General features: G+C 38.8%; 1 protein-coding gene across 1 annotated transcript in view; it reads right to left on the bottom strand.

Annotated features, from left to right (window-relative positions):
- LOC115237571 overlaps positions 1-27,830 on the bottom strand; it is a 43,291-nt gene that overhangs the window by 3,402 nt on the left and 12,059 nt on the right. Inside the window, exons 2-10 of the mRNA XM_029810704.1 lie at positions 26,961-26,990; positions 25,167-25,269; positions 24,147-24,381; positions 15,142-15,265; positions 13,030-13,113; positions 3,896-4,123; positions 2,086-2,255; positions 1,641-1,837; positions 440-567 (exon numbers count right to left, since the gene is read on the bottom strand). Coding sequence (XP_029666564.1) covers positions 440-567; positions 1,641-1,837; positions 2,086-2,255; positions 3,896-4,123; positions 13,030-13,113; positions 15,142-15,265; positions 24,147-24,381; positions 25,167-25,269; positions 26,961-26,990 — 1,299 coding nt within the window. The remainder of the gene's footprint in view (positions 1-439; positions 568-1,640; positions 1,838-2,085; positions 2,256-3,895; positions 4,124-13,029; positions 13,114-15,141; positions 15,266-24,146; positions 24,382-25,166; positions 25,270-26,960; positions 26,991-27,830) is intronic.

Genomic DNA, 27,830 nt, shown 5'->3' with positions numbered 1-27,830 from the left:
ATTGGTTTTCATCTGATATTATCTTATAACAAATATTCAGTAAAACTAAAACCAAATAAACTTAATAAATAAAAAAAAAATATGCGGATTTCTTCAATACTATATTTAATAATATTAATAATATATTTTATTATTATACATATAGCGTCTAAAATTTATAAACGCATAAGAATAAAAAAGAAAGGAAAGATTTAATAAAAATATTTTCATTTTTAATATTTTATATCAAATATTCGATAAAATTAAAAGCTTAATAAAAATATGTGGATTTATTTAATATATAATATATTTTATCATTATACATATATACATATAGCGTCTAGAATTTGTAAACGCATAAGAATAAAGGAAAGGAAAGATTAAATAAAGGATAAAAAAAACACGAGAATTTTATTTAATAATCCGCAGTGCATTTATAATTAAAACTTATTGTTAGTACCTTTCGCTCCCCGTCTTTTTGTAGTAGATGTCGTGTTGTTTGAGTAGTATTCAGTGTCGCTATAAATTCTCGCGTCGTCGACCTTCGTTCCGTGATAATCATAACCCTCGCTGTACCAGCCGTCTTGGCTGAAAGTATGAGATAACGATCAGAAAACATTAATCACATCAGGAATGAGGGATTGAGCCGCACATGAAATGACTCGTGATAAGGGACTTTTATCAATCTTCTTGAATGATCAGCTGCGATTACTAACCGCATCATGCAAATGCCTGTGAATTGGTTAACGCATCATTTGAACTTGCTAATTAATGTTTTCAATAATTCGTGATTTTTATTTTTAATCACACTTTCATAATCTTTTCTTCAAAACTCAATAAAAAAACATATCCCCTCTTAAAAATTCTTAATACTTTTAAATAGCAGAAGTAAAGCCACGTATAACTAAAATAAAACCGTGTAAAACTATTAATTAATTAATTATAAAGCGTGAATCTTTTTTTTATAATATTATAATTGTATTTTTATATACATTATATAAATGCTTGGAAATAAATACTTGGCAATGCGATGGCCTACATTATAACGAAACGGCTCGCTCGAATTGTAATCACTGTTGCGATCGATGTGTTTGCTATTGCATATGGTTAATTGAGTGCAATGCAATCGCACAAGCTAGCCTAGCATTGCGATAATGCGCGAGATGGTGCTATGCGAGATCGTGATATGCTTGGTAAGAACAAAATATGATAGATGAAGTTGATAACCGCGTATGCGTGAACATGTGCTGTAGAAATGGAGGTCATTGAAATTCTCACGAAACCGCGCGGCCGCGCTCGTATTCGTACCTGTCGTCGTAATCCCACGTGTGCTTCCGTCGTCTGAATCAGGCAAAAAATAATAAACGCTTTTCTTCCGTTATATCAATCTCAATAAACTTATCAATCATATCAATCTCTATAAACTTATAAAAACTATGCGCAATTATCGCATAGACAACAGATGTTATACATATTTATGTATCAAATAGCGTGGTAAATTAACGCGTACAGAAACCGCCAATTTGTGTGTGTGTGTGTGTGCGTTTAGCACATTAGTTTATTATCTCATTATTATATGTTATAATTAAATATACCAAATCGTTATAATTGAGTATACTAGTCGTGTGAAATATGGCGATAACTCGACTCGTTTGTAATACCTGTATTCCTTGTAGTGCTTCGGTCTACTGTTGTAAAAGAGTGGCTCGGAAGACTCTGAAGGGTGCTGCTGAGTCTGCAAGTATCTCTGCGGTAGACCGTCCTCCGGATACGGCTCGTCGTATCTCGGACTGTGGCCCGAACTTCCGTAACTTCCGTAATTACCAGGCGCCAGCCTTCCTGCGACGGTGACTGGAACCTGACGACGTTATCCTCTTAATTTACCATCGCGTAATTAACGACAAGAGAATATAAGTGGATTGGAACGAAAGTTTATTATTCAAATGACACACAGTCCAATCGTTTCGGACTCTCTACCGTTACGACGAAATAATTGAAATGAATAAAATCGTTATATGTCAGAGATGTCATTCAATAGCGTTCAATAGTATTTATATATTTAATGTTCCGTGCAAGCTTTTCCGCGATTTCGTCGTCGATCAATACCTGATGATCGTCTCTCTCGTAACTATTTTCTCTCGACGTCTCGAGGGATCTTTGAGGTGTAGCCAATTGGTTAGCCGCTGTACGAAACTGTGAGGCCGAGCTGTTCGCGCCCTGTCCAGCTACTGGATAATTCAAGTCCGACGTGTAGTCAGAATCCTCCGAGTATCCCGCTGAAAAATGGATTACAAAGTATAGTCTGTGCTGTTGAAAATGATCTAGAGAAACTGGAGTAAAAGATTAGCGACGCCTGATAATGCCCTGATAACTTCGAAGATATAGATATCGAAATGTCGCCTCGCTTCTGTAACGTTGTGCCGAAATTATTTATTTTCTTGCAGCTGACATATAGCAATGAAACAAAACGCATATAGATAACTGAAAGAAAAAAATAAAAATCATATTTTAAATAGACAAAAATACAAATTATTTTACAATAATTTCCACAGCCTCGCTTATATATCGAAATGTCAATATCGGTAATACACTTCGCAAAATTCACTCTTACATCGGCATCGTAACTTAACAGTTCTCTGAACAAAACGTGAAGCCAATTCCAACTTCGTCGTGACAGTTTCGCAACTTCCCGCAGACAGAATTGGTCGATATTGGTAGAATCCGGGAACTGAAGTGGTGCAATAGCAGGAAGCAAGATGAGTATAATTAACAGCCATGCGACAAATTGATCTTTAGAAATCGTGTCGATTTCCTTTTAGGAGACTCGTGTGTTTCTTCTTTTTTTTCCCCGAGAAATTGAGACCGATAGGAATGCAAATTACCGTACAAAAGGTAATATGGAACGTTTGCAAAAACATAGAACGGTAAAATCGGCCAGACACCAATGAGTACAAAGTATCCAGTACAAAGAGAGAAAGGAAGAGAGGAAGAGGTAGAGCTAATCTGCTTACATGCCTTCTCATAGCTGTTACACGGGCTTGCTAGAAAGGGGTTACTAGAAAGGGAGTAACAAGGGTGGTAAGTTACCGACGATATACGTCGATGGCCGATAACACATATGAAATGGCGTCCCTTATGCCTGTTTCTCTCCAGAGTACATCTCGCTACATATTCTCCGTGGATAAGAACGGCGTATAGTCGCCGATCGTAGATAGGAACTAGCACGAAACCAAATTGATTTCTCGCATGAAAAAACAGGGGCGTAAAAGTTTTATGACTTACTCGGAAGTAGCGTTCGAGCGAACGACCTAGAAAGCCACGGTTTCTAAAAATACTGCAAGTATGTCGGACGTGTGGATGAAAGCGTTGTGTGACGTAGGCTGCAGTAAATTAACGCTCGCGATATAAATTTTACAGTTGTATTCAAACACGACAATTCAATCTCCCTTCGCGTATTCGCGCCTTCTCGGAATTAAAATAAGATGCGAGTAGTAACGGTCCGTGAACGATTCGGCGCGGGAAAGTATCGCGAGTAGTAAGAGTGCGTCATAAATCAGGCGCGGCAAGCCAGTAGGAAGCGAAAAGAGATTACATCGCGTGCACAGATCTTTTTGAATAAAACTAAAATTTAAATAATCCAATATATACGCTTTTATTTTATAAAGCTGACTCTCTTTCACAAAGAGCAGATCAATATAAAGATTTCTGACTTTCTCGGAAGACGCGTACGTTTCATTTATTCGGATTTGCGCCGTGAATCAAATTTTCTCGGAAGGAAGAAAAGCCAGATTCTTCCATATATCGCGAGCGAATGTGCCGGATAAGAGATGAAATCGATCGGGGACGTTTTTCTCTCGTCGTAAAGAGCATTCGAATGAAATATCAGCCATTTAAACTGTAACTTGACGGTACTTACAGTGGCCTATATTGTATAATATCTGCCTTCGTGCCTGTTCGGCCCGCGCCTCCTGGTCCATCATGTTGTTCAGCATTTCCAGCTTCCTCTGCAGATCGGCCGCATCCGTGTTCTCGGGGTCTTTCGAAAAGATAGATATCGATGGGGAAACAGTTAATCGCGAGTCTCGATAATTTGACGTCTTCAGTCGATCTGTCATCCTAAGTTTACTTAGATACCAAAGATTCTCTCGCGAAAAGAAAGATAAATAAATTATTGAATACATATACACACTGCCTACATATCGTTTCTACAATAATATTCCACTAGTATATCATATCTAACGAGCTCGCGACAAAGAGCAGCTATAAAGATTTTATATTTAGGCGAAATATTATTTAATTCTTATGTTTAATTGTACATTTTTCATTAAATAACGTAAAACAAAATGTAAAATGTTCATAAAACGCGTCTGTTTACCATATTCGGATGTACACATTGCTCGAAAATTGCACAAATCTCGATAAGTGGTCCAAAAAGAGCAACTACGCTAAATTATCCTATATAAATAATGTAACTCTCAGCGTTATTCCATCTCTCTCTCTCTCTCTCTCTCTCTCTCTCTCTCTCTCTCTCTCTCTCTCTTTCTCTCTCTCTCTCTCTTCTTCCTCTCTGTTATAATTACATATTGAACCAATAAACTCCAAGGAGAGTTTGTAAACTTTATCAAGCAACGACAGCGCGACTCGCCGCTTCCAGAGTTTCAGGCCGATTTATTACAGGACTACCTCTCTCGAGCTACCCCACATCCCAGTCAACAATTCTACCGCTCTGACGATATTAGAGAATATTCCCCGGTGTACAAAAGAGAGAAAGAGAAAGAAAGAAAAAGACGACCGTCTCGGCGTTTACTCGACGAACAAACCGAGTGCATCAATTTTCCGCGTCATCCTCGTGCTTCTCATTCTGTCCTTAAGGAGAATCTACCATCTAACTAGCACTTCGATCGGCTACTTAGAATGTGATATACGTACGCAGCATCATGATGAAAGTACCTTCTTCCGTTGGCGTTATTCCAAAATGGATTACACTTATTATTTCATCCGCGTCTTCTATGCTCTTTTTGTAGCATTTAATTCTTACAATCTTAATTGCATATCTATCTCTTAATTAGTACAGATGGTTTTTCGGTTATGAAATAATCGGTCGTTGCAATATACGCGACCTTGGCATGCGTATTTTGCATATAATCTCTGCAGGCGTCATAAAGTCGTACGTGTCTCGTGACGCATCTTATGCGTCGTGCAATTTCTGTTGAATCTTGGTAATCGTCAGCACAACTTGCAGCTGTGTACCATAAAGAACGTGTTTTTCGTTTCTCTGGTCGTCTATCCTTCTGGATGCAATTAAAAAAAGGGTCAAGCCCTGAAGGAGATCTCCCGCGTCGTCTCGGGAGAGTACTACTTTTCTTTGAGAGCCGCCACCGGAGCGCTCGTTTCGGTCCTACCTCAACCTCGGCGGCGTATCTCCACCCTCCTCCTCCCCGATGACCCTCGTTACTCGCCCTGCGGTTCTTTCGTCCGTTCTGCCGCGCCGACTCTCTGTCGTCTCTTCTTAATAAAAAAAAAAAAAATTGCATCCAGCTGTATCCGTAACGCGGTAGTTAGAAAAAAGCGGTCTCGCACTTTCGACACTCCTTCCAGTTGTTTCGTATTCCCAGCTGGACAAGGTGAAATAAATGCAATGTTGCAACTGCAGGCGCCGGTAATGGCACGACAGTAACAGCTGGCCACCCACATATTAACAAACTTTGAGCGACAACGCGCGGTGACGCGCATAGTGAAAACAGACAGAGTTGTCTCCTTGTCGTTCTTGTTTTCTTTTCAGTGCTTTTTCTATTTCCGCTTTGCTCACTATTTCCTTTGTTACTTTATTGGACATCACTCACATTCAAACGGCTATATTAGGGATATTGATATCGATACAATATCGCAATCGAATATAATTGACGACGATTTCACGTATTAATAAGTTCAACAATAATACAGGAAATCTCAATTATTTTACATTTCCATTTATCGTTACAAATTTTAACGATGCTATTTATGTTATCCGCTAAGTATTCGAAGCGTGTTATTTTGTTCATTTCAATTGCGAGAAATTTTGTTAAATTTCCTCAGTCATTTTTAACTTTGTGCACAATTATAGTAGAGCGACCTTCCGGAATCGAAGGAGAGACCGTATTTCTCGCGGGATTCTCAAAGAAACGAAATAAATTTCACACAATAGAGCGCCGAAACCGTAGTTCCCACCCTCTTCATGTACCCGCGCCGCTTGAAGAAATTATACCACGTTACCGCTGCTTCTCAAGCAGACTCTATTGATTCTTCTACGACTTCAGAGAATCGCTTCAGCTGACTTTAAATGGGCATCCGACGTCTCTTCTCGGTGTAAACGATTGAAAAGATTTTCCGCGTCAATATAAAGCGTTTTGAGAAACGCATGAAATCTTCTCAGACATTTTATCATCATTATTATTTTATATAAAAATTAGTTTATTAAAACAGCGAATTTAATTCAAAACTTTGACAATCATAGCAGTATTTTCTTAAAGATTATCACATGTCAAACAATTAATATCTATCATTATATTATAATATATAATCTTATTTTCAATTTAATATATTAATTCTTATAATATCCTTCACAAAAATATCTAAATGATTAAAAGAGTCCAATACTATTTGCAAATTATTTATATAAAAGCTGCAAATCGCTTAAAACGGCACTAAAATTGAATCGTGTATTTGGTTTCAAACAGATCACCTTATATACTAGCAAGCAATACAGGTAAGGATTTATTGGCAAGTTAAATCCCCGGAAGGTCGTCTTCGTTCTATTCATCACCCCTCGTCGCTCTTATCTCTAACTCCATATATCCGGTTTGCCCCTTCGTGCTCGGCCACACACGTGGCTGAGCAGAAACGTGCAATTAGTACATTTCAAATAACACACAAGGCATATAAATAGAACATTTTCCGATTGTTAGACAGACGAAATATCAATGAGCTGGTCTGAATAGTATCAACGATATCGAATCGCATCGGTCGCTGCTCAGTCTTATATGTATAACGACAATTCCAATTTTTGACACATGTGATATTTTTCAATAGTGAAAAATTCTTAAGATATATGTATAATTGCAGACAATAATCAAATTGATTATTAATATCAATTTATAAATGTACGAGAGAATATTTTAGAGAGATGAGAAAAACTGCGTTTCGGACTCACATATCAATATCAGGCCGATAATTTGTCCATTTAATTGAAAAACGTCCTATTTAATTATTCTGCGCTCTACATAAAGTTGTATGTATGTATCAATCGCTATTTGCTTCCATTTCGAATGTGAAATAGACTTTTTTGTAGGCGAGAAAGTCGGATGTATATTGCGCACAAGATACGTGTTCTGCATATCAAACGTTATACTAGCTAGTATTTTATGTTGCACTGTACACATCTCACAAATAAAAAGACTCCTCCTCTTCTTTATAATACGTAATATTGTTCGAGCAATGTGTACGCATCTCTTATTTATCTCCTCCTTAAAAATCAAAAAAAGTTTTTTAAATTAATTTATTCTTGGTTATGATAATTCCGTTTTTTCATTAAATTTAAAAAGAAATTTTAATAACAATCTTGAATTTTGTAAATTATTATTATCTTAGTATATACGCAATATAAAAAAGAATCTTGAAGAAAAACTGAACAAACAACTTATCTCAACGCTCTTTCAAGGTGTCTCTTTCGAAATACCGTCTTCATTGTGCGAGAGAACAGTCGCGGAGGAAAAAAGAATAGGTACATACTCCACAATGCTTGCTCATGCTTGAATAAGATTAAACTATAAGGACTCTTCCGTTATCGTATTCGAATGAATTCGTACTTAACGATGGACAGTGTACTAACCACTAATATTGATATTGCTCCCCCATCGTGGTTTGTTTGTGATATTCTGGCGTTAACTTTACTAATAATGCCACGGCACAATTCTTGTGTAACTAATTACAAAATACAGATATAGTTACGTAAAACAGATAGAGGTAGAGAGACGGAAATAGCGGAAAAAGGGAAACAAGTGTCTACGGACAGTCGTTAATTACAGTGTCGCAGCCATAGCTTAATGTATCTGCAGGTACCCTCTCTTTCATGTATCGTTACTTGAAAGAACAACACATCAAACAATAGAATTTCTGGTATCTTTTTCTTTATTTTCTTTAGCTCATTCGAAATCCGCCCCCCTATTGTGCTATCGCCGCGCCACTGCGTGCACGTGCGATGGTGCTCCGGGAATAAGTGTGTGTGCTCGCAAAAAAAAGATGTACCTGAAGAGAGAAAGTCTCCTTTGTCTTCAGTCGATTCAAGTTAATATCGACCAATTGAAGGAATGCAACGCGCAAAAATGCAGCGCCTGAGAGAATAAGGCGCCAATGTGCTTTTGAAGAATTACTATATTATATATATTTAAACGCGATGCAAAATTTACTTTTCTCTGATAAAAGTTATTTTTAAAAAATTAAGATACATAAATTAAATAATAATTCTCGCATTTACAGAATAACTACGGGCCTATATATATTTATTTATATATATATGCTACGATAACATTTTGTTTCTAATATATAATAAATATCTGAAACTATCATCTCCTTTTCAATTATTTAATTAAAAAATTACGTAACTTTCTTCAGGTTCTCCACATTATAAACGAGTCACGTACTCGTATGCTGTAATAATGTAGTTCATTGTCACAATACTCATCAGTGCGTATAATAAAGCTAATTAAAATGATATTAAACTGATGCAAAACAAGGATACAGAGGCCGACAAATAACTGATTATATAATAAAAAGAGAAATATTTTAATAAATAAATATTTGAGGACGTAATAATTCGAACAAATCGTTTTTTGGAATTAAATCGGATATGCATGTTTGTCAAAGAAACGCATAGTGGTTAAAATTGAGTAAAAATCGTTAGTCTCTGTAATCGTCGAGGGAACGCTTTTTGCATTTTCATTTGTTTCTCTTATTAATGATAGTAAATTTTTCACTACGTGCGTCACTCAAAAAACACGGTGCTCGTTTCAAAGGCACGTAACGTTCGGTGACTGCTTCACCAACACCGTCAGATAATACTCATTGGAAACTATAAAGCATCGGATGGGGAATATTTTATCTCATTTGCAACAATATTGCTGCGTATAATACCGTGTATTTTTGTTTCCCGATAAAATAGAATAACAATAGCGCGCCGGACGAGGGCAATAAAAGAGAATACGTGAAAGCAGAAACATCGAACATCCTACCTCTTCTCGCTAAAATCACACATGACAGATTCACACGCAGTGATCTGGTGATGAAGGTGGGGGATCATTCGGGGCGGTGATGCTGTGCTTGTTTTACAGTGTCGTATTAGTCGATCGAGACGACGTTCGAGACGAGTGATATATCGAGTGATAAACCGACGTATCACACGACGCGGAAAAGTAATCGACGAAAGGCGGGGAAAATTACGAGGAGGTTGCCGTCGACCGATGATGCAGCGCGTCGTCGACGACTTCCGCGTTGAAAAGTTTCAATAGGGTTTCCAGTAACACGGCCGCGCGCGTCGCCGCGATGCGATGTCGTAATTAAAGTCAGCTAATCAGGTATGAAATCGTATCAAAGTCCGCCGTGAACGTCTGGAACAACTTCTGTCTAGTCGCGTGACTACCACCCACTCAAGTGCATACATTCCCGTTTCCCTTCTCTCGACACGCACGTAGTACATACGTAAAGCTCAAAAGCAACTGCACACACTTAAGTTAATGAAACGAGCCGAGGGGAACGTTGTGTGCGGCTGTGGTGGAAGACAAAAGATACCCGACGACGGGGCGCGATATACGGATAAAACTGCCTCTCGTAAAACCATCTTTCGACGCGACGACAAGTCCTATTTCACACGCTGAGAAGAACCGAGTTTCCGTAATTATTATAAACGCTCCTCGTTATCCGGCAAAAAAGGCCAATTCGCGCGCATTAAAAGCGACGCGTGAAAAAAGATAAGCCGAGAGATTCGGGACTCGAGGAGAGAGGTGGTGCAGTGACTGACGAGCAAGAAGGAATTTGTTAACGCTAATTGCGTACAAATAAATTAAATATTCCTTGTCGCGGATCGTGGACACGCATATTGATACATATATAATCTTCAAAATTCCAAATAATTATTCAATACTATCATTTGTTTCTGAGGAAAATAACAGAAAAAAGTAATACAATTGATAAAGATATAAAAATTCGGATTTTTATATTTGCAACGTGCATTGGCATTCTGTGACTTTAAATAAAGATTACTCAATTACGTCTCCAGAGAGACATTATAAATCTTGGTTATAGAAAATTCTTCGAAAGAACACCTATCTCAGTAATTTAATCGTAATAAATCATTTTAATAGAAAAAATTAAATTTAAATTTTATAGCGAGAAATGTGCGCAAGACGCAAATCCACGATCAGCGAGAATATCACAATTCACATGGCACTCGGATGCAGATCGGTCGGTGGAGTCGAGACGGTAAAGCAAAAATAGAGATCTCGCGATCAACGACGATCCCACGATCAGGATCTTTTAACGAGGGTACCTGAGCCACACATGGGCCGGGCTGCTCGCAACTGCATTGCTGTTTTGCTCGTTAGCAGGGCTTTCCATCCAGTTCGTTGTACGCGCTTTCCTGATTGGTTAGACACTGATCAGACGGAAGGTTGTGGATGTGTGCATGATACGAGTGGCGATCATGTCCATCGTTTTGCGCTCTTCAGCGCGTGTCATCTCCCGCGATTGCGATTTCCAAAAGTATTACACGAACTTTTTCGTCTTATAATCATGATCTTTGCCGCTTGAAAAGTGAAATAATACAACATCCAATTGCATATGTATCTTTGGAATGTGTCTTTTCTTCGATTAAAAGCTCAAATACTCTTAATCTTATTATGTTAAATATGCTATTAAATAATCTTGTAAATATGTACTTATTATGTAAAATATCCCGTTTTTCTAAAACTTTCTTTTATCTATGGCTTCTTCATTAATCTAGACTTTTAACGAGTATCTTTTTCACATTAAAAAAAAATATACAACATTTGATATTATTATAAGTAATTCTTAAAACTTCAAAGTATACTTAGAATTAAAAAAAAAATAAAGAATATAATTTTTCTCCGTTCTAAAAATAAAACATCAGCTATAAATTGATCAAAGAATCCGTAGATGAAAGAAAGTGCCAAAAGCTCACGACACCGTATGTACTCGAGAAAAATGTTATAAAGTAATCAAAGAGAAGGAAGAGAGAGCCACATCGAGAAAAGACACGAAAGATTTTGACAGCAAGATCAATATTTTCCTTTCATACCTTTCTCTCATTGAATTATAACAATAGATATGGCAATTTTCTCGTAGTCGGTAAGAAAGCTCGTGTAAGTATGTTTTAAAATTACAAAAGTTTATCTGACGATACTTGTTACTTTCGCCAATTTCACAGGACGAAGTATTTAGAAGAAAAGTAAAGAGGAATTATACTGCCAACGCAAAAGTCGTATACGCGCCGTTACATAAGTACGGCATTAATTTCACACAGACGTCGTTATAGCAAGCATCTGCAATTTCCAAAGAAATTATATTATCAACTTTCGACATTTTAAGTTCGCGAAATTGTAGTTTACGAGTTCGCGGGAATTATATTATCGGCTAATATATATACTTCGACAAGTAGCAATCTATATTTCTCGAATAGATTCTAATTATCTCCTCCCGTTGCGCGTCTCTTTGTAAAAGTCTTCTTGATTTTTTTCAAAGCACTCTCTCTTCTCTCACGTCGCGTTATTCCATTTTACATGATAAGGTAGAAGAACGTCTCTCTTTCTCCGCGCTCTCAAACAAAGTCAATAACAAATGGTATTACCGGCGGGCGGGAAATGTACATTGTGTGCGCGGTAAAAATCCATTAAACTGCGCGGTTGGCTGGTGGATCGAAAAACCGGAAGCGGTGGCGGGAAAACGCGGGCAAAAAAAGAAATAGCATGAGAAAAAGAGAGAGCTTAGCGGATCCACAGCACGCGGCTAAACTATACGACGACGTTAGCCGCATGTATACTACGAGGGTTTATTATAAGCGGCCTCGTTTTCCTTCATTTCGCAACACGGTCAAGCAATGCATCGCGTGGTGAAAAATAATTTGCGCCTTTAATGGAACGCAGAACATTCGTACGTCGCCGGGCCGAGCCTCTCACTCGGTATTAAAAAAAGAAAAAAATACGCGCACCCTCAACGCGACCCCTGATCGCGATAATATTACGCGACGAAATCTTTCTCTAAGCGCTAGAAATAAATCTCTGCAAATTTGCATACAAATTAAGACGCGCGTCTATATCTACTATCGGCCGAAATTTATTCGCGGACCATATTAAAAACTGACCATATCAAAATTGCTTTCGTGTGTTCGTAAATCAATTTCGGATTCGGAAGACGATCGAGCGAATTGTTACGTACGTTTAGCCCCTTTTCGAAGTCCTTTTCGTCGCGAAAAGTCGATAGCGTATCGATCGCGCGGGCGTGTCGACGACCGGGCACTAGGTGAAAGCATGTCAATCCTGGTTAAAGGGCCGGATTACGTGAACCCTCGCAGACCCTCGCGGACCCTCGTAAACAGCGACAATGGAATGTTCCACGTATATTATATATGTATGTATGCGAAAAGACGGGAAAAGTTGTACTTGTTGCTGCTTACGAGTTTGCCGAAAACTCGGCGAATCGCGCATCACCACGTCGATATCCGGAGATTGCCAAGGGACCTTGCCTGACTTAATAATCGCCGAAGCGAGCAACGAATCGTGGAAAGACCGCAAAAAGTCAACAAGCGCAAGTGTAAACAACTCCACGCGTACTTATGATATTAAAACTTTATATATTCGTTGCAAATATTTCTCGTCCCCTTTTTTTTTCTCGCGCGTGTGCCCCATGAGAGATCTTAAGCCCGTTAAATATCACATTGAGATATACGATCGCAACGATTTTAAATTCCGCTCGTTGCAAACGGCGGAAAGAAACACTCGTAACTTCGCAAGAGCGTAAGTTCGTAGTCCCTTTCATTTGCTCGAAAATCCCTCGATATTTTCTCGAGAGTACCATATATCCCGTTTCCTTGTTACCTTTTATTACGCAAAATTTCAGACATCGAAATAATTAAAGAGGGCACGTAACTGCGTAAGGCACGGCGGCAAAGTCGGAAATGCGCGGGCGCCGAGCCAGCAGCGGATTCGACAAATTCACAGATGTACTCAATTAAAAGTTCGACCCTCTTGTCGCTCTCGTTCGACGAGAAAAAGCCGTGAACAGCTCTTGCCGATGATGGCTTCGCGTCATTCTTTTTCTCGCTTCCACGAATTGGATATTGCGATCTCGTCGAGTGATACGAAGAAAATAATCTGGTAATTCTCGTATTTTATTATCACCGCCATTAACCTCGCATCTTATCACCCTCATTACGAGAAATCAAATTAAACGTATGACATAAAATGAGTTATTATCGCAAAGAGATAAGCGAGCAGTTAATTTTGTAATAAAAAATTAACAAAATCTCTATTACAATTAGCAATTAACGATTCATAAGCGTGTCGAAGCGATTTATCGAAGCAGATATTAATTTCGTGTGATTTATATACTCATTTAAAGTAAGAATATATATCACTGCTTTTCTCTTATTGCTTTAATCACTCGATACTGCAAGATTCGTACACTACGTTCTCAATTTAAAATAATAGAAAAATTACATCGGAATCGACGAGAAACTTAAAGCGCGATATGAGATACATCCGAGAATTCAAGCATTAAAGAAATAATTATTATCCTAAATACCGGAATTAAACAATAAGTTATTTTGCTGATTAGTACGCGCGCGATCATAGTTAATTGTACTTTCGCAAGTGAGTGCGTGAGTTACATAAGTGTCGTAAAGGAGCAGTAAAGAATGAATGAGAAAGGGAAAGACTCAGAGGTATCCGACAATGACCGAGCAACTGTGAGCCATTTATAAATTATATAATGTATTTATTATTTATAAGAATAACTATTTATTTTTTCGCAATAAATCTATGTTATGTTATTGTGTAATATAAGGCATATAGAGGATTGTGTAATATATGCACCTATATGTTTTAGATTTTAATTTCAGATATTTAAAATACAATATAATTTCAGATACTTAAAATATAATATGATTAAAACAATAGCTTATATTTATATAATTTATTTGGTATATGTAATATATATGATGAAATATATATTATAAAATAAAATAGAGATTACATTTAAAAGGAATATTTTTTTCTCGTAAATTATACAAATTTTTATTAATTTTTTATTTGCGATCAGAATAATAAATTAGCAATAAATTAATAAATTGAGTATGTCATACATCCAGTTTGATTTCTCGTAATAAATATGCCAGGTTAATGGAAGCTTCATTGTCGATTACAAGCGAATCACGGGCAATTTCGCATACAGTACTAGAAGTTTTGCTTCATGCATTCGGTTTCTTCGGTAACGACACTTATCTCTTAGCGTTAACCCACATTCTTTTCGAATCAACCTCCGTCTACTTTCGCGAAACATTCTCGTCCGCCATTTTAGATTACTTTTTATTTGGAATTTTTATTTGGAATTCGTCGATTTTGAAATTGGAAAATCGATGCTTTGTTGGTACCAACTCGAACTAAACGAAGTCGAGCTTTCTTTTTTCTACTCCACAAACATACTTTTGGCAATCGCATCGCGTTTAATAAATACCACGCGATAAAGAGCGAACTATCGCTATGCGACAGAATTTTATTTTATCATGGCGATCAAAACGCAGTCATGCTGGCGTTCAAGGGACGATTAGGAGCAAATAAGCGAATAGCAGATCGGAGATGCAATCGCGCGATTCGATAGTGATATCAAAATTGATAAATTACGATCTCAAAATACGCATGATTATTTTCGCCAGGAAACCATAAGCCGTTGCAGCCCGGATCTTCTATTCGCTTAACACAGTGACATCGATAAACTGTATACGCCAAACGTATTCCCATATCTCGTATGTATACATACATATGTATATATACGATTACATACGTCAGACATGCGATTTCATCATCTACTGTAATCTAACGGAATCGTGTCGTCACTTACCGTACGGCAGCTCTAGTCGGCAGTCAATTAGAAGCGAATGGCCTGTCGGTTTCTTCGTACCGATGATATCATTGCCCCTCTGCTCCAGCTCCAGACCCAAATTGACCCACTGTCCTGTAGTCTCCTAAAATCAGAAACATCGGTTTTTAAAAAACAAAGTTATATTTTTTTTAGGGAGATATATGAATATGTATTCCCTAGATTTACTCGGTGGTTACCGCGGGTGTAACTCTTCGTTACGGTCGTTGACTATTAAAATCGTTACGACGACACTCACGTATCTACTCGCAGAAACTGCCACGGTATATCCTCAACGTTCGTGCATAAAATAATGAATTAATTAATACCGACCATTATTCACTCTACCTTCAACAGTACGTTGCCGGCGGCGCGGGAAATAATTCACTCGAGACAATCTCCCTCTCGTATTCCGGTCCCATCCACGCGCAACCCCAGAGAGCAGGTGCAATTATTAGATATGAGCTATCGTGTAATTTATGTAACCAGAATAACTTCGTTCGAAGCCATATTCTTTGCGCGGAATTAATCTGTACGAATACGATATTACGCCATTGCGGATATGATGTACTTTATGGACGTACATATGCGGTTTATATTATGCACCGCCAGCATCTGGCGCGTCGTCGTTAGAAGAAGGAAAAGCGTTAGGCGAAGAATATTCAATTCTTCGATTTTTCCATTTTTCCGCTTTTCAAAGCGAAAAATCGTATGTAAATTGCATTGAACGTGTATGCGGTAAATCTAGAAAAATTTTGACAAAACGCGAAGACCAATAGACGACGAGCGAAACTGGAAAATCGCGAAGTTCAATATATATCGCGTTATATCGCGTAGCACGTAAAATAAAAACATGAACGTAAAACGTAACTTCGGGCTTCGATGGTTTAGCGGCTTAAAAGCTTTATAATCTTCGAGCTCAAACAAATCACGTCCGAGCGGAGCGTATCAATTTGATATTTTGCACATGATTCCACCTCTTAAAAATACAAATTTTTCTCGCAAACATGGGAAATAATGATAATTTAAATACGATGTGATTTCCACGATCGATATAGTAAAAAAACGATTAACTCGCAAAGTATTTATAAGTTTCGCGATTGCAGTTGTAAAATACCTTTAACAAGTTGACGGAGAAAAATATATATAATTTAAACTCGGAGAAAAAACAACGAACGACTAGCTTATCTTTAGAAGATAATTTAAACGCGAGAAACTTTAACTTTGCAAACACGTCCACGTGCCGCGCTTCGACATCGACAAAGGCGAAGAAAACACCGAGGTTGTGGTATGACTGCCGGCGAAAAAGTATTCCTCGAAAACAAGATACAAATCCCGTGGCGGCGCTCTGTCTCGAATGGATCTGTTTGTCTCGAAAAATTCGCTTGAAAATTACAATCGTAACGGAAAAGAAATTGTGGCCAAATGTTTCGACGATGCGTGAAGAAGACATTAAAACAACGATACGATTGCCAAATTATATCAGTCCAACATTGCCGTATATTGTCTATTATCCATCAATTTCCTTGATAAATTTATTTTCTCTCAAAAGAGAATCACACTCATATTATCTGATGCAGCATCAATTTTGTATTGAATGTCGGAGGAGCAATGTCGTCGGGACAGCAATAGAAATGATTAACGAGTTATCATTGCGTAACAAGTTGTTATTGTGTGATCATTCTATCTTCTCTTGTGACATGGAAAATAATTGCAATACGATGTTTTTACAATCGATAAGTAAATGAGGGTAAAGAGTGGAAATTGCATAAGATTATTCCGACACGTGATCTCAACAAACGCGACGCTAAGATATAATCGGTTATTATTAGAGCTAAGTTGCATTTTGCTACTGGAAATCGATAAACCATTTAAAGATCAAAGCGGGCCATCCATTGTTCGGTGTACAACAACATCTGAATTTCGCCTCTATTCGTCATATATAAAGAGAAAATATGAGATCAGGGTATAAATTTATATTTACCTGACACGAATCTCTCCATTTCGAGAAATCGTTCCCGTTTCACGTAAATGTCACGAGTATATTGCAAATTTTTCGCGTATATTTCTTCATGCGAGTTCAGAATTTTAATGAAAGAAAAAAAAGACAATATGGCAGAAAGAGATGAATTTTTTATTATCATGGGCAAAGTTATAATTTCCTTCGTTGGTGTAAAAGAGCATTGCAACCGACTTCGTAGTAACGCTGCTAAAATAAGAAGGAGTACTGTGCGGTCGTTCGTTCCAGTTAATTCCGCCCTATTACGGTGTGGGGGGGGGGGGGGGAGCCGAATTAGGTTAGCAGTGACGGGAACTGGTGTGACGCACCAATCGCCCCTACCTTTCCGATTTCAATTTGTTTCCTCGCAACCTGGCCCAATTAGCGTGCCTATCGTGTGAGAAGGGATAAGAAAGCGAGTGAGAGAGACATATGTTCGCCTCTCTATAGCGACGAAATACACGCGCCATCGATTGATCTCGATCACTTACGAGAATCCAATATGCACTTTCATAGAGCACCGATATGATTTTCCAATGATGTTAGTTCGGAGAAAACGAGTTTTCACGCAATTTACCGACATTCACAACGGCTGTCGTCCCTGCCAACAAAAGCCGGCGGAGAAGAAGGCGCCCTTTTTGCTCTCGTCCCAATAGAATGAACAAAATATTTTTTTTTACTTTTTTCTCACGCGAAGGAAAATATTTCAAAGTAACGAGAGATGATTGTAAAACCGCGTATGCGGTTGCCGCTCTTCGCTTCATATCCCAACCCATCATATTTCGTCGCCGCTAGAGTTATTATTTTGCCAGGAAATTGCCGCGCGGCACCATTTATTTTCTTCACGTGATAAATAGTTAGAGAGACGCATCGTTAGGCCACGTTTCTGCGCGAATACACGCGACACCGATGTACCAATGTGTGCGCAACACGATCGCTAATAGTGGTTTCTCCGTGCCTTTTTTTTCCGCTTATCTCTTTTACGGTGGTGCTCCTACTTCTGCTACGTCCGCACGAAAAAAATCTTGTTTTTTAATCTTGCGACAATAAAAGGAGAATCGCCGGCGCGACGACAATGTCGTAAAGGACGATGATCACATGTAGTGATTGCAGGATGTGAAGGCGGAGCTGACGAGCACTTGTGAATGGGACATGACGCCCGTGTAATTAAGCGTCTGACGGCACAATGACTTTTTATCGGTAGAAATGTTCACGAGTCTTGCGCGTACAGTGTCACACCTGTGAGAGGCAGCGCGAGATTCAACGGCTTGGCCGGAGATGACGGATGCTGAAGTGGATTAATGGCGACATTGGAGAAATGTGCGCGAGAATAATAAGCCCTTTTGTCATGAAAAAGAATTTTTCGACTTTCTCGTTACTTATAATCTGGAAACTGCGCGATTACGCTCGTCGCAGAAAATTTCGTTTATAATTCGCAAAACGATCTTGTTGAAGAAAATAGCTATGAATATTAATAGATAAATTAGAAACAGAGAAGAGTTGTTGAGATTATGTTTTACGATCCATTGGAATGCAAAATGCATAATTGCGAATATGATAGACTGTCCGCTTAAACAGGATATAATATATGTTCATTATACGAACGTACCAGTAGCGTTTTCGTCTAATGTTTGCGCATCTACATTTGCTTAGGTATGCATTTATTATGCACGGCCGATAAATCTGTCTTAATGTTTACTATGATGGCTATATTCACAAATAAGTATTATTCCGCTCGCATTGATACGAGATTAAATCGTTGAGAGACGATTGTTAATGCTTAAACGAATTAAAAAAGCTCATTATTGTATAATATTAATTGCCCATTTCGCTAAGCGAGTTTAAAAGGCTTTAAGAAGCTTTCGAAAAGCTTTCAAAAAATGTATAAAGGTAATAATCGAGTATCATCTCGTGAGTAATAAAAATTTCCGAACTGTTCGTTCACGATAATAAATTTACTTGATCGCATCGTTGATACCAAGTGATTCTGCGCAACAGGATAAATACGAGCAATTTATTTTTGTCCCTTCATAACATTACAATATTTACATGACCAGGGGCGATTCGACAATTATATGATCGACCGTTTATTCGATAATATCGGCCCACACATAACGTTTCCCACGCAACGACGATGACGATATTTCCTTCGATCTTTTTTCGCGCACGAAAAAATAAGAGATTTATGTATTTCGATAAAAGTTCGGCTCGACTTAATGGCTTGATTTCCCGCCTTCGACACATTTAGAATGAAATCGCCGATGATTGCCGTTTGTCAATTCCTCGAGTCAACAAAGCGGTCGACAGCACTCACAGACCTCACGAGCTACCATTCTCTCTTCAGTCGAAAGCAAACAGGTAACTCGTCCCCATTCATTCGGACGACGATTCCACCGAAATGTCCTAACTCGTGTGAGGTATCCCCTGATTCTGTTCTTGACACACGCGCCGGGAATGCTCGACCACGTGTCTAAGATCGCGACATGATAGGATCGAGGGGACGATTCCGGCAAAGAAGAAGGAGAGTCGAAGGGAAGGAAAAGCCTAGACGGCTTGTGCGATCGATCGACAACCCCTTCTCGCTTCCACGATATTTCTTCCCTTCTCCCTATCCGCCAACCCATTCCTAAAAGTACGATCGTCCATCAGTCTGAAATTCTCCATGGATCACCAAGATGATCCCGGGATCCGTTTTCCATCAGCTGGTTTTCCAGCCATCGTAGTCACCGCTGTTACTTTTCTCACACGTTACACGCGACTGATAGACGCGCAGGCCATCTTTCTGCCGCCTCTTTCCCGCCGCTACTAAGTAAATTGACGGTGGTCTCGTTCTTGTTTTCCCAGGTTATAGCGGAAAATGTCAGGGAGCCACTTAAACGGGCCGTCGATTGATTTTTCCGGCGACCGTTAAAGCCGAGGTAGAAAAGAATCTAGGTTGTTGTTGTGGCCGTTGCGACTGTGTGTATGAGAAAGAGAGAGAGAGAGAGAGAGAGAGACATTCGAATCGTTAATGGAAATGCAAATCACGAAAAATAAATCGCCCGTGACGAAAAGCCCGGTTTGAATGAGGGAATCCATCTCTCTTCAGACAGAGCCGAATAAAATCAAAAAAGTCGCGCGAGATGCTCGCGCGACGCGCTATTAATCAACGTCTCGCGGATTAAAGCCGCGGCGCGGAGACGAGACGAGGGCTCGCAAGTGCTAAATCAGCTACCGAAATTCAACTACCGGATAACACGTCGACGTGAAATCTTCCGTATGCGGGTCGTCGCTAAATTTCACTACTACCGTAATACCGAATCACTCCAACGACGACGACGACGGTGAGACACGAAGGGACCGAAAGCGCACGTTGACAGAAGCGCTGTCAAGCCTGTGTCAGTAACACGCACACTCGACACTGTCAACGCGGGAGAATAAGACATCATTGGATCCTAACGGATTATGATTTGTGTTTCGATTAATAGCGCCAGGCTGCAATTATTCCATACGACCGGACAGCTGCCATTTCTAAATGCTTATTAAGTCGTATATAAACCTCGCGTGTTGTTTTATGAATAATTTAAGCAACGGCTATGACCCAAATTGTTCTTCTCGCTACATGGAAAAGCAATCTGACCTGGCGCATTGGTACTTGAAGGCTCGTTTATTTCATTTCGCCGCGTATCTCCCCACGTTTCTCACCATCATCGAGCATCACGGTTTGTATCATCTTCATCATCTCTCTTGTTAGTCATCTTTCATTCGTTCTGTACCGAGTCTGTATAGCTTTTCGCACTCGTGTTGTCTCTTCGTCGCGTTTGCTTTCTCTGTCCTTTTTACACACGTGTGCACATGCACTTATCGTCTCTTTTTCTCTTTTCCGCATCGGCGCTTTATCTTCGCCGAATGTCAGCGCTTTTGGAGCGCAAGGTTCGTCGATCGCCCGTCCAGAAACGTGGAAGGACGATTTATAGTGTGATTTGTAGATTCTCTCCCATTGTTGCCACAATCGTGCCGTTTAAAACGGAAAACCGAGTGAAAGAACTTTGTGAGAACGTCTTGACGCATCGTCTCTCTCTCTTTCGTCGCTGAATAAAAGGCAAGGACATCGCTTTTGTATTCGCGCATTCGCGAATCATAGATCACACGGTCATCAGCTTCTGATCTTGCACCGAAGAGTAATGTAATATTTCACAGGCTCACGAGGAAGCGAGAACGTAATGGATACGAGGTATAAGGTGTATAAAATTGCCGCGCAAATATCGTGGATGTGAATGAGGGATCGTTAGCGCGGCGAGAGTCTCTTTTCCGAGGATCGGCCGGGTAAATGTCGTCGTGTCAGGTTTCTTTCGAGCGAGGAAAAAACGCGAAAATCGGATGAATTTTTCGTCAAGGTCGTTGCCTTTTCTAAAACTCGCTTGCATATGCGCACGCAGCATAATGTCGTCGTAAACCTACGACCGACTACGTGCGCCCACTCGATGATCCGGCTTCCCCAAACGTTTCATTGAGCGTCGCGATTTGGCCGCGTGCCAAGTGACGTCACGAGCAAAAGAGGTTCCGGGTATTGCTGTTATAGTGATGGCAATGTCGTGGTCGAAAACGACGGGGGATGATAGGGAACGATGCCGCTGTGATTTCGATCTTTTTCGAAAGAAAAAAAAACGTATAAATGCGAATGTTTAAATCTTTAAGTAAAAGATTTTAACTAACAATATTGATTTTTTAGAGATTTATCTCTTTTAAAGATAAAATTTTTTTCTTCTCTTCGCATTTTTTTCTACTAAATTTTTGATCGTTAAAAAGAAAAGCTCTTTTAGATTGCGCCACCATAATTTTCCAGACCAGTTCTGACAAAGAGTTTTATAACAGCTCTGCAAAAGGGACACTTGAAAAGTTATACCAGTAGTCGAACGTACCTAAAAGCAAAGTTCTCACACGTGACCAAATTGTATCCTATTCAAGATAATTCTACTCTCTAATTTAGTTTGTTCGATTCTCCACCGAAAGATGCTGCAGGTGCATTTCGTGCAGAAAAAGCAAACAAGTCTACTTGACTTTAGTTATTTTCTTTCATTGTTTGCCATTTTATATTTCTAGCCACACACATTTTTTATACATATATTTAGACATATATATATATATATATCTTTCCACACACAAATTATCTCTATCCATAAATTAAGAACATAATTATGTCGAGATACTCTGATTTTGATAAAACAATGCGTAGAAAATGGCATATTTTAACTGAAATTTTTTCCGTATAAGAAAGTTTTTATCCAATTTATGATAATGAGATCGATAATGAGATCGTCCTGCCACAAGAAGAACAACGAGAAATTGACTTTAAGATACTCGGGCGGTTGTCCGGGAATCTGAATAACAACCAAGAAGAAGGAACAAAAGAAATGGAGAATTGCTTCTTCGTTTCCGGGTCGCGCATGAGTGACTCCTGTCTAGACGCATTTAAAAGAATGACTGTGAGCGCTCCAAAGAGTTATTATTCTCGCCAGGGAAAGGGTGATTTCATCGAATAAGTGAATACCTCGCATTTCTTTATCCCGGCCTTGAGATAAAGCATTTAAACCATTTAATTAACGAAAATTCATTTCTATCATCATACAGAAGTGTAGTCGAGCGTGTTTCGCAAATGAAGGTAAGAGGATAAAGGGAGGGAAATTGTAGGAAAAAAATCTCGATTCGAGAACCTCAAAAGCTATATTGTAAATTGTAAGGTACAAGAGTGAAAAGAGGATGGACCTTAATCTCGTTCGAATATCTCGCAAACATTCACTCTAGTAGAGAGGATCTATCCAAGCACATCAATTTGCCGTATGAGTCGCCAAGTAAAATGTAATTTGTGTTACGCGAACTGACATTCCCAAGTTCTGACGACTTGCGTTTCGAGATCCTGAGAGAGTGCTCGATGGAAGCGGCGATAAGAGAAATTAGGTCCTCCGTGGCTACTATTAATATCTAATTATGCACGCTAATTATGAGCGCATCGTAAATGTATCTCAGAGAGAGAGAGAGAGAGAGGGGGAGAGAATAAAGTAAATCGCCATCTCTGCTGTAGCAACCGCGCTGCTTGCTCACATCAGCAACGTAAATTACTCGCTATTGTTAATCACCATATTTGACGCACGGTACTCCACATTCGCGCGTGATTGCGTCTGTGAAAATACACAGCGAATTAAACGATGTCAGTATCGGTGGAAAATGGTCACCGTTGCGTCACTTTCGCAAATTCAATTTGTACGCGCGCAACATAATATACCGGTTGAATTGCCCTCGCGATCGGTCACGCATCGGACGTGACGTCGATTGATTGCATGACGTTCTCTCCGTTTTGTGGTCCTCTTCCCTCTGTTCGCTTTTAGATTTATAGCGCGTCGCGAGAAAAAAGAAGGATAAAAAATCGTCCGAGATTTACCAGCGTAATAGAGGGCTATGATGACCGACATTAACCGAAGAATGATGCGTGACGGAAGATCGACGGTTATTCCACCGAAAATCGACGGATGATCGTAACGCGCTAGATAGTAATTGATTTTGGTCCCCCTTCGATGAGCAAACACTCGTCGAATTTCATTTCACGTGTGAAGCCACGCTAGCTTCTAAAAGGAGGTTGACGAGGACGTGCCCGGAGAAAGAGTGAGCGGATTCTGCGAAAAATCGTTACATGCAGAGAGTAGAATCGTTCGTTATTCGACGTACGTTGTCCGATGTTCTTTTTTTTTTTAGCGATTCAAATATCGGAATGTTTTGGTTTTCCTTTTTTTTTTTTTTTTTTTTTTTTTTTTTTAATGGCTTATCTCTACGGGAAATAAATGCAGACGAGACGAGATGTGTCTCGGCTGTATCGAATTATTGTGAATCATACTTGTTGCTGTTGCTTACAACGCAGAGTAACATGGCAATTATTCGCGCAAATGTGTTAATTTCAATCGTATTGGTGTACTATTTTAGTGTATAAAACGAATGTATGAGAGAGTTAGTGTACCGTGTCAGTGATGATGTCTGGCTGTGTGTTGCTGTTGGTGTCACGCATATCAAACGATGTGTGTCGTTCAAATTGCTGTACCTCTGTATGATTTAAGTTGCACTGATTTCTCGTTACCTCGTTCATGTAGGACACCTCTGACAGTGGGATATAGTAGTAGCCCAGAAAACGGTCCCACAAGAATCCCTTGCACCATACTTCCACCACGAGCCCAGCATTCATGTCATTCGTTTCGCTGCGTAACAAATAAAGTTCCATTAATTTCAGCGAGATCACAAAGAGAATTGTTACGCTGTGAAATAAACAACTATGCTTTTTCTAACTTTTATATAGTGTAGATTAAACGTTCAAAATTTAATAGCCAAGAACTTGCTAGCGTCAAACGAGCGAGCCAAGATCAGGAACAATATATCTTCACATAATATTGGAATGGTCGGCATTGAATAGCGAGCATCAAACAATCTCTTTTAATCCGCGAGCCAATTTTACGTCATTTTAAAAATCTTTTTCTTCTTCTGGTAATCAATTTAATAACTCATCAAAAAAAAAAAAAAAAAAATCAAGGACAGTAATGGACCAAAGATCTCATCTCAAACAAGGAGAGAGTTTGTCAAGCTAAAGGTTAATAATGCCATATTATGAAAAAAAAGCACGTTTCTTTCTTCGTAATTTCATGGAAAATTTTTGTGCGTCTCTTGGCTTCGTTCGAAAAATTCGCGACCGGTCGCGACGGACCAGGATTGATTTCGTCCGCGCCGAGTTAGAGTCCCGTTAAATAAAACCGTGATTAGTTTCAGATTCTGTTAGATGCGCACAAATTACTAGCTGTCCTAGATATTTTACTACCGGTGCGCACGCGATAGTTTGCAATGTTTCCGAAGAGTGCAACGCCATAGTAACCGTATGAGGATTTTTAAATTAAAACACGTTCAATTTGATACAAATTTTCATAAATTCTCTCTCATACTCTACATTCTTATATTTAACAAACATTTCTGTGAGACTAATTATCGAACTTACAAGAGGAAATCTTGTTCCCAGCATGGATTGGCCCCTTTCACAGTGACTGTCGTTGACTTTACATTTTGTAACTTCAACGTTACGTAGGAGTTGAACTGCTCCGCTGGAATTTGGAACATTCAATAATATATGTTTTAGCCAACTAGTTAGAATAAACGGAGATTTTTTACTACTTACAATATACAAGCGAAATATGTATTGTTATATTTATCTATTACAATGACTATCGTTTAAAGCGTCTGTCTCAATTAAGATAAATCATATTTATTATCTATAATAAAATTAAGTGAAACAAATGTAAATTACGTTTCAACAGAATTTTTATTGTAATTTTGATCTTTTATAAACGTGTAATGTTAACGAATGAGATTGTTTCGTCTGTGATTTAAGAGCAATGTTTGTGATAGCATCTTCACGGTTTATACGTCCGAGAATAAGGGGACGGGGAAGAACTATACTATTAAGTTGGAATAAGTTCCGCCCATTGCATCTACTATACATGCTCTCAACTGCACGCCTTCGATAAGTCGCGCAAAAAGTAGAAGCGAGGTTTTACGACTCGCGACACAATGTTTCGGGCACGGTTGTGCGTCACCCTCGACATTTTACTTTACGAGCCACGAAATTGTCTCCGAGCGACCGGCGAAATATGTTCAAGGGTCGCGTTCCATGCCTGACTTTGGTAGCATCCACACGCCGAACCCAACGGAGAATTCGGGCTATTAATAAAAAATTAGATGCGACATAAATAGAGCTTAGCGAAACGTGAAAATAACGCGCAGCCTCTCTTGACCTGAGAGGCTACTAGATATGGAACAAATCGAATCGTCGTATACACGATAAGAATAAAAGTCTCGACGATATATATATATATATACCCGTATTCTTATAAACGAGAAACGCAAAGGATTACCGTAAATGTGAAAACGTACTATTAACTTTGATGAAGTTTGTTCGTCATAAAGAGAGAGTTGTTCATAATATGAATGAATGCAGGATCGGTGTATTGAATAAATAAATTCATAAAACTAGATGCTTTTAACATTCGCGATGCGAGTGTAGACGTTATCGTTACTTCAATCTTGCAACATTGCGTGGAATAATGGTCTTTATATGTCCATTCTGTACAATGGCATGCACGTGACGCGCGTGGTTGGATATTAAAAAAGCACAATATAAACGCAAAAGTGCGAAGGTTGCCAAGGTTATGCGCTCGTCATCGTAGAAAATATGGAACAATATTAAGGTATTAATCGGCTGCGCGTATGAGATAAATTTAATAGATTTATGACACAATTTACAAACTCTTTTTAAAAATTTTTCAGACTTTTAAAATATTATATTTTTTTTCAACTGTGTGAAATAATTTATAAAATTTATAGTAAATAAAAGAGAGAAACACGTACAAAGTATTATTTTAGATTTATATATACGATATAAAAGATTTGCAAAAAGTTCCTTTATATCTTCGTATACAGAAAAATTATTTCGGTATAACTGAAACATCACGACATTCTGCTTGAGGAATCACATAATCTGAAACTTGGAACTGTTCCAATCGCACGGGATGCAATAAATTGTTTGCGGATTTTAGAAGCAAAGCGTGAGTAAGAGCTTTGATTTCGCGGCTCGTCTCAATCCCAATTTTGAGTACACGATTACGCACGCGGTAATATTTCGCTCGTATATAAGTTTGAGGGCAACCGGGGAACAATTCGACTAAATAAATGAATCCTGAAATTTCCATCTTCGTAAGACGTAACATTCCTCATTTTTTTGCCACATAATACGAACCATCCTCGCAGACGAACCGCGCCTTCTTCACTGCAACAGAGAGAATAAAAAAGGGATTATATACAAATTGTAAGTCTTGGAAAAATTACGAAAAATATATTTGCGTTTAGGCAAGCTGAGCTCAACTTAAAATCGTACAACTTGTAAAACATTTAAGAGTAAATTGCTGTAACCAAAAAATATTTATCGATTAGCTCGTTCCCGCGACTGTGTGTACGCGTATCGACGGTTATATTCTACCTATTTAACGGTATTTCAACGTGAATTATCGGGCTATGTAATTACTTGGATCGATTACGTTTAATAAGATTACGTTTAATAAGATTTAAATATGCATATAAAGGTCAAGCGATGTAAAATCACTCGCACGCCCGGTAATTATCTTTGATAAACATCACGCGCGTATGAACTTTGAAATTGAAGTTCCTCCGCGAAGAAAATTTAACTCGCATGGTATATACCTTTGTCGCGTGGTATTACCCGCTCCGTGCATTCTCTATCGACTTTTTCGTCAATTATTTATAAACGTCGCATCCTGCAAACACATTACGGATTTACGATTTACGTAACGCGAATAAATAAAACGCGAGTCGGCTATTACGATCCACCGGAAAGAGTTTGACAGTTTTCAGTTTTTATAATAAATAGTTTAATGAATAGGTCACGGAAGAACTTTGCCTATAAGAACGTATATCCGCCGTCATGTCGGCAGCGATTTAAAGCAATGACCTGTGCTAATAAATGCCAGGTAGTCTGTGTATCGGGAGCTTGTATGAGTAACTACCCTTAGGATTAATCTCCGGCGCCGCAAGGAGATACGGTAGCGTCCATAGCGATGATGCATATCTAACAAATGATTGGGGGAGGGGG

Source organism: Formica exsecta, unplaced genomic scaffold (assembly GCF_003651465.1).
Source record: "Formica exsecta isolate Colony F162 unplaced genomic scaffold, ASM365146v1 scaffold3, whole genome shotgun sequence".
Taxonomy (NCBI): Eukaryota; Metazoa; Arthropoda; class Insecta; order Hymenoptera; family Formicidae; genus Formica; species Formica exsecta.
This window is presented reverse-complemented; position numbering and strand designations above follow the sequence as displayed.